Here is an 8,804-nt window from a genome sequence, read left to right as displayed (position 1 = left end):
GTGCTATTGAATGCTATGATTTTCACAAACCCCTTCAGGAGCTCAGCTAACTTCCTTAACTATTTTTTGTTATAGCGCAAGGTATATCTGTAAAGGACCTAGAGAAATGAATCAGGTTTACAAATATGTGGGTGGCAAACTTAATCTAACATCACAAACATCTTTTCCTTTCACACACACTAAACCTAACACAATTGGAACAGGCATTTTGTCCTCTATGCAGTATTGCAATCCTTATCACCTCTACTCCTCCGCAATTTTAATAATCTTTAAAAGGTAAGAAAATCTTTAGGGGAGAAAACTCAAAATAGTGCCCAAATTGTACCCTTGCAATGATAGTATGATTTTTATTTCAAGCAAAGCTTTGCTCTTGTTAATATTTGAAGCCTTACTAGTATGCTTATGTAAACCATGTGGATAATATTGAACTAAATTTTGTTCCAAGTCTATGAAGCATGATGTCATTACAATACAGATGAAACAAAGATGTAGGAAATGAGAATGTCCTGATAATAAATGGATTGACTGCCAGTATGAGTTCATTTCTGCTTTGAAAATCAGTTTTGTAAGTAGAACAGTTTTTAAAAGGATTACCGAATCAAGAGTGCAACCCTTCAATTCAATTGAGGTGAAATTGTTATTAACCAAGAAGTTCCAACTTTGTCAGAAGGCTCAAACATGACAATTTTAAGAGTAATTTTGAGAACTACAGTATTATATTATTAGAGCTTTAAAAAAACTTTGAATGCCTTGCTGTTCTTACAACTGAATTCAAATTGAAAATGGGGATTACATGCATAGATGTCAGTACTATTATCATGTGCAGACTTAAAGCCTTTTCAACATGATCATGTATTCCACTAGTATTTCTTATGTTACATTAGTATTTGTCGCAAACATGACAAATGCCTGAAGTCAACACAGTACTATATTCAATTTTCTTCTTCTGTATGGTTTAAAACATCATTTGGAGATTCAAAAGCTTTGATGATATATTTTGTGTAATAAAGGTCCTCTGTTATGGATTTGCTGTAGAGCCAACGAAGTTACCCCTCAATATGTTCCATGCAAGGTTTGTATGAACCAGTTTCTCTATGCCTCAACTTATTGTAGGCCTTTTTGCTGGCAGCTCTGCTAATACAAGTTGCAGCAGCTGTTTCCAACTCCTCGTGGGAGGGTGTTTGTTCCCACACAATTTCAGCTTCACTGGAATTGGGCCAACAAATGCCAACAAGAGTAGAGAAACCTTTGAAAGTGGCTCAGTTGGCAAATACGTTAAGACTGAAGTTTTTGGGACTCTACTTGCAGAAACCTATTATCCATGGAGATTGCCTTGCCTCAAGGCTAAACAGAAGAGCTTTATAATCATTTTCATATAGACTACTGCAGAGCACACTTACTGAGTCTCATCTAATCAGACTTTTAAACCTCCTGAATTTGACTCAAGGGAGTTGAACATGGACAGAAGAGTCAAGTAAATTTTGTCCTGGAATCACCTGTAGATGCATCTGCTTTCCAATCCAGCTGCGGTACTTTCTGCTCTTCAGAAATATATTTTTAAGAGTGGTATGAATAAACCTCACTACTTTGCTAGATTAACAGCAGACTTGATATTGAGGGGAAATGGAAGCAGTTTACTAAACAAAGACATATGAAAAATAGGTATATATACTCTGCTTGCTTCCTTACCAGCATGAAACCCTTTGAAGATGCCGGTGAAACATTAAAAAAAATGCTACTAGAACACAGAGCCCTGGTGGCGAAGTGTGTTAAAGCGCTGAGCTGCTGAACTTGCAGACCAAAAGGTCCCAGGTTCAAATCCCAGGAGCAGCTTGAGTGCCCGCTGTTAGTTCCAGCTTCTGCCAAACTAGCAGTTCGAAAACATGCAAACGTGAGTAGATCAATAGGTACCGCTCCAGCGGGAAGGTAACGCCGCTGCATGCAGTCATGCCGGCCACATGACCTTAGAGGTGTCTACGGACAATGCCGGCTCTTCGGCTTAGAAATTGAGATGAGCACCAACCCCCAGAGTCAGACATGACTGGACTTAACGTTAGGGGAAACCTTTACCTTTACCTTACTGCTACTAGAACACAGCCATATAGCCTAGAAACCACACAACACTCCAATGAAACTATGAAAATAAAATAAATTTGATGCTGGTGAGGAGGCAGCCCATCACATCTACTTTGAGAAACATTCTTAAAATGTTTTTTCTAAGGAGAGCCTACCTTCTAACAGACAAAAAGGAAAACATTCCTGGGTTCTGCACCTGCACCTACTTGATCATGATAAGTAGTGAGGGGGAAAGCAACTGTAGAAGCCAAAACACATACTACCATGTAGGAGACAAGTATTTATTTGATTAATAACTTACAAAAATTGACAGGTTTAATTTAATGTAAGGAGAGCTATTTTATTAAACATTTTACAGATTCTGTTCACAATGTAATACACCAATATCTTGACAGTAGTAAAATAATACTTGGCACAATTATAAATAAGGTAAATAAAATAAAAAAAGTTTAACAGATGCACTTTTATGCATATTAACCGTTAAAAACAAAAGGGGGTGTTAGGGGGTAGGATGTACTGGAAAACCTTCAAAAATAGCTTATATAGCAGACTCAATTTTTTGCTTGTTCTGTATCAGATCAAATGGATGTCTAATTCCTAATCTATTTGAATTGGGTTCATACATTGGCTAGAATGACAGGCAATACATTGAACAAGTTTCTTGGCAGAAAAAAAACTGCATAGTTTCCCCCTCTTATTCAGATTTCAGAATATATTTCAGTATTTTTGACAACTAGAATCATTCTAGATGCCCAAAATGTTCCAAAAAGTTATTCTAACTATTATACTTTTCCTTCACCACTTCAGCAGGGCGCAGCCAAGCAGGTTTACGCTACATAGATTGTATCCAGATTTCATAAATGAAATGGTAGAACAAAATTGCCCATGCCTCTTTCTCTGGAAAGGCTACAGGGAATCTCAGGGGGACTTCTGGGATATGTTTGAGGAAGAGCATATCTTGGGCCAACTACATGTATTTAGATTCAACTAAAATAAGGTTTTCATTTTTCTTACAGAGGATTCAATTTTTACAATCTAGCACACAAGGGGTCTATAAGGTACCTTTTACTGTAAATGACAAAAGAATTTCAAATGCATTTTGCACAGATTTTTCTGGAGCACAAATATATTCAGCAGACAAATTGTGGACGCTGAACCTAAGAGATTATGTGGAATTATACTTCCCCAGGAAATTATCTATGTTGGTAGAATGCTTCTAAACAACAGTTACTGAGAAGTAAGTAGTCTGATCTAAGTGGCATTTATTCTTTGTTCATCCACCTTAGAACAAGTTTAATGGAAGAAATTGATGGCTCTGCCCAAACAGCTTCAGGTTTAAAATAAAATTTCCTAGTAATAGTGTAACAATTGTAGATTTATTACATCTCTAAATTGTTTTTTGTCACAATTGAATGGACTTTTTGCCATGCTTCTGGCCAACTTTGCTTTCTTCCCACTCAACCATACAGTTGAATTTTTCCAGTATGAAATATTCAAGTTACACTAATGCTGCACTTCTGTAAATCTTGATATCTGGTACTTGCAAACTATGCACACCTGGCATTCAAAGGAACAGCTAGAGGGGAAAAAATGTCTACTTGCAAATACTGAACACCAATTATGTACAGTTTCACTGCTCCTCTTACTAAGGCAAGGGGCGGGAATACCACTAGATTGCTTTAATACCTGTAATCTGCATATTACAGGAAATGCTAGTTTATCAAGCATTGAACATGCAGTGAAGTTGCTGGGTACAGTGCCTATTAACAGCAATATTGACCATTAATAAAAGCCCATTAGATATCTTCTTATATTTTTTTTGGTTGGATAAAATTAAATGAGCAGCTTTTAAATATACTAATACACACACGCACACGCTCACAAAGAAACTATTTGATAAATTATTTATATACAGATACACATTCTTTACACTGGTCTCTCATCTGTATTTAAGGTTCCCCTCCCCAATCCCCCTCACAGGATTCTCAAACCACAATGTTGCTACAGCACTTTAAAAAGGAGAACTAAACAAATTTCAAGTCTCTGTAAACAATAGTTAAGGAAGCAGTGAAGAATTCACAAGGAATATATTAAAATGCCTTAAGAGAAAATCAGTGCATCACATTCAACAGCAACGAAAAAAACCTCTTCTGGAATGAGACTTCATACCACTCCTTCCTTACCTTTCACATATATCTGGGTTTGCTAACTTGAGATGAAGAGAAGAGTGTTTCCCCACTTACCAACATATCAGATTCTTCATGAAGCCTTGTTATAGAGAAATTATAATGTGCTAGAGCCTGAATTAGTCCCATTTCTTTTTTTAAGCAATCTACTTCTCCAACAGTTGAAAGCAAAGCAATTATAGTCACAGCCTTTCTGTTATTCTGTGTTGGCTCTTTCATTCCCATATTTCACACTTGTTTGGCTTTCCTGTTGAACTTTCCAACCATCCAATGACTGTAGCACAACATGCCATTGGTAGTGGGTCTCAATTATTTAGTAAGTATACAATATTAGTAGATCCCCACTACATAGGTGCTACAGTTGTAATGATTGCATGTACCAGAAGTTTTCAATGAGTTATACTGAATAAAAAATTGTGTATTATGCCATGTTTCATTTTGTGATCTAATCATAAAAGTATAACTGTGCACTTAAGTGGAGCTTTATATTGATAGAGAAGCTGTACTTCTTTTGTGCAACGCTTTCCCACCAGAATGTGCAACTTTACACAAGGCTTATTATGAGCAACTTCTTTCAGAAACAAAGCCATAAGAGAAGACGCTACGACATTTAGGTAACAGGTTTTCTGACCAACATCCTTCCATGCCCTGCTTTTCACTTAAGATGGATCCCTTATAAAACATAATTCTTCAGAGTATTACATGCACTTTCAGTGCACCTAATACTATGCCAAATCGATACAAAACTCCATTGCAATAAATATAATACATTGATTCCCAAAGTCTGGCTGCTTCATAAAATTTACCTTTAGTTCCTATGCAATTGTCCAAATTATAAAATAAATACTGAAAGTTCAGTACAGCATGACTTCAGTATTTTTTTTCTCTAACAACCTCATGCTCCATTTTGAAAGCAATTGAAAAGAAAGAAAACGGCGTGAATGTGTCTGTGAATAATTCCTGTGGTAAGAACAGTTAAAATCCCCTTTTCCTTCTTCCTCCTCATTATTAGGATAGGCAGTTTATTCTGTCCTTTTTTAAACATCTGTTAATAAAACGGATGTAGAGAAGGTACCGTACGATTCACCGTTAGCTCTACTCATTGCATGCTACTGTTCAAGGGATGTGGATTCGAGAAAAGAAACAATTTTCCAGGCACCATTCAGATATGATATGCTCACAGGTTGGAGTTGGGTATTACACCAGCTGGTAACCAGTCCCAGACGTTTGGTCATATTCTATTGTATACTGCCTTGTCCAGTCCACAATAACAGGACGAAAAAGACCACAGCATCTGAATTCAAAGAAGTCTATAATATTTCTTATACATCCATGGCTAAAAAGCAAAAAAACAAAAACAAAGTTAATGAGGTAATATTGCAACAATAATTTCCAAGCAAGGTTTTGTGATGAAAAACCTTTTTCAGTATTGTAGCAGTTTTTAATGTACTTTCATAGAATCATAGAATAGTAGAGTTGGAAGAGACCTCATGGGCCATCCAGTCCAACCCCCTGCCAAGAAGCAAGAAATCGCATTCAAAGCACCCCCGACAGAAGGCCTCCAAGGAAGGAGCCTCCACCACAGCCCGGGGGAGAGAGTTCCACTGTCGAACAGCCCTCACAGTGAGGAAGTTCTTCCTGATGTTCAGGTGGAATCTCCTTTCCTGTAGTTTGAAGCCATTGTTCTGTGTCCTAGTCTGCAGGGCAGCAAGAAAACAAGCTTGCTCCCTCCTCCCTATGACTTCCCTTCACGTATTTGTACATGGCTATCATGTCTCCTCTCAGCCTTCTCTTCTGCAGGCTAAACATGCCCAGCTCTTTAAGCCGCTCCTCATAGGGCTTGTTCTCCAGACCCTTAATCATTTTAGTCGCCCTCCTCTGGACGCTTTCCAGCTTGTCAACATCTCCCTTCAACTGTGGTGCCCAAAATTGGACACAGTATTCCAGATGTGGTCTGACCAAGGCAGAATAGAGGGGGAGCATGACTTCCCTGGATCTAGACGCTATACCCCTATTGATGCAGGCCAGAATCCCGTTGGCTTTTTTAGCTGCTGCATCACATTGTTGGCTCATGTTTAACTTGTTGTCCACGAGGACTCCAAGGTCTTTTTCGCACACACTGCTGTCAAGCCAGGCGTCCCCCATTCTGTATCTTTGATTTCCATTTTTTCTGCCGAAATGAAGTATCTTGCATTTGTCCCTGTTGAACTTCATTTTGTTAGTTTCGGCCCATCTCTCTAGTCTGTCAAGATCGTTTTGAATTCTGCTCCTGTCTTCTGGAGTGTTAGCTATCCCTCCCAGTTTTGTGTCGTCTGCAAACTTGATGATCGTGCCTTCTAACCCTTCGTCTAAGTCGTTAATAAAGATGTTGAACAGAACCGGGCCCAGGACGGAGCCCTGCGGCACTCCACTTGTCACTTCTTTCCATGATGAAGATGACGCATTGGTGAGCACCCTTTGGGTTCGTTCGCTTAGCCAATTGCAGATCCACCTAACCGTAGTTTTGTCTAGCCCACATTTTACTAGTTTATTTGCCAGAAGGTCGTGGGGGACTTTGTCGAAGGCCTTACTGAAATCCAGGTAGGCTACATCCACAGCATTCCGTATATCGACCCAACTCGTAACTCTATCGAAAAAAGAGATCAGATTAGTCTGGCATGACTTGTTTTTGGTAAATCCGTGTTGACTATTAGCAATGACTGCATTTGTTTCTAAGTGTTTGCAGACCACTTCCTTGATGATCTTTTCCAGAATTTTGCCTGGTATTGATGTGAGGCTGACCGGACGGTAATTGTTTGGGTCGTTCTTTTTTCCTTTCTTGAAGATAGGGACCACATTCGCCCTCCTCCAATCTGCTGGGACTTCTCCCGTTCTCCAAGAACTCTCGAAGATAATTGCTAGTGGTTCTGAAATAACTTCCGCTAATTCCTTCAATACTCTTGGATGTAGCTGATCTGGCCCTGGGGACTTGAATTCGTTTAGAGAGGCCAGGTGTTCCTGGACAACTTGTTTCCCTATTTGGGGTTGGAGTTCCCCCAATCCTTCGTCCATTCCATGTTGCTGAGGTTGAAGATGGCTTTCTTTTTGTGAGAAGACCGAGGCAAAGAAGGCATTGAGCAGTTCTGCCTTTTCCCTGTCCCCTGTCGCCATCACCCCATCTTCTCCTTGCAGAGGCCCTATCGCCTCCTTTTTCTTCCTTTTTCTACCAACGTAAGCAAAAAAGCCTTTTTTGTTGTTTTTTATGTCCCTGGCAAGCCTGAGCTCATTTTGTGCTTTAGCCTTGCGAACCTTTTCCCTACAGGTGTTGGCTATACGTTTGAATTCTTCTTTGGTGATTTCTCCCCTTTTCCACTTCTTATGCATGTCACTTTTGAGCTTTAGCTCAGTTAGAAGTTCTTTGGACATCCATTCTGGCTTCTTTGCACTTGTCTTATTTTTCTTCTTTGTTGGCACTGTTTGCATTTGCGCCTTGAGTATTTCACTTTTGAAAAACTCCCATACATCCTTAACTCCCTTGTTTTTTAATATTGGTGTCCATGGAATGCCGCTCAGTAATTCCTTCATTTTTTGGAAGTCAGCTCTCTTAAAGTTGAGAATGCGTGTTTGGATGCTGATTTCATTACTAATATTTCAATACTAATTTCGTTCAGTCACATCTTACAACACAGAAATGCCAAATTCCTATAAAACCAACGTCCCTGATTTTTTATTTTTAAAAATGGTTTTATGATGCTCAATTGAAATAATAGGAATGGCCAACTGTGTGACTCCTTAAAATACATTTATGGAGCTTATTTCCAAAAGGTACCAAATCTATTTGAACAAATTTTACAATTTTTTTCTATAAAATGCAATTTTCTAAGCTGTGTACCAAAGTGATTTGATACATTTTGGTAGTTTTGATCTGTACATAATACTCTATTCCTAGTAAACAATGTGCTGCCACTTATAACTCATTTTTCGTTTTTTTAAAAACTAACTTCAAAATACTCTCCAAGATTGCTCGGCAACATTCTAGGAAGACAAAAGCCAATGAGATACATGGGAAACCCTGATCAATCTTCCCAGGAACTCTTTCTCTGTCTTAAAGTAAAATCATAATCCAGATTTTACTGAGAAACGTGTGGCCCTCCAGATGTGGTTGGAATGAACTATCTCAACCCCAATCCACGCAGTCAATGCTGATGGATTGTGGAAGCTGCAAACCAGTGTTATGAAAGAGATTGTCCCTTCCTGTAAGTTTTTTCCTGATTGGCACCATAAAGGGAAAGATAAACACATTTTAGGAAAGCACAAAACACAAAGACTGTTCTGTGAGACTACAATTGTATACATAAATATGGATACATTTCATTCACACACTTACTTAAATGGGCTTTCAATGGATGTTGTTGTCACCTTAAAGTGCTTATATCGCCTAGCGTTCATTCTTTCATTTGTAGTGATACCTAAACAAGAAATCTGAAGAAAAATGGAGAACAGCGAACAAGCATTTAAAATTCTGAGAGTTATCATGTAGTAGACCTAAAGCAACACCTCTAA

At 38.6% G+C, this 8,804-nt stretch overlaps 1 protein-coding gene across 1 annotated transcript in view; it reads right to left on the bottom strand.

The window, feature by feature from the left end:
- Nucleotides 1-2,343: 2,343 nt before the first annotated feature.
- Nucleotides 2,344-8,804, bottom strand: part of zdhhc17 (zinc finger DHHC-type palmitoyltransferase 17) — a 54,148-nt gene continuing 47,687 nt past the window's right edge. The window contains exons 16-17 of the mRNA XM_003221156.3: nucleotides 8,629-8,723; nucleotides 2,344-5,598 (exon numbers count right to left, since the gene is read on the bottom strand). Of these exons, the coding sequence (XP_003221204.1) occupies nucleotides 5,460-5,598; nucleotides 8,629-8,723 (234 nt within the window). The 3' untranslated portion in view covers nucleotides 2,344-5,459. The remainder of the gene's footprint in view (nucleotides 5,599-8,628; nucleotides 8,724-8,804) is intronic.

The sequence above is a fragment of the Anolis carolinensis genome, chromosome 5 (assembly GCF_035594765.1).
Source record: "Anolis carolinensis isolate JA03-04 chromosome 5, rAnoCar3.1.pri, whole genome shotgun sequence".
NCBI classification, from domain to species: Eukaryota; Metazoa; Chordata; class Lepidosauria; order Squamata; family Dactyloidae; genus Anolis; species Anolis carolinensis.
Note: the sequence above shows the minus strand (reverse complement) of the source record. Positions and strands in the feature narration are given on the sequence as shown.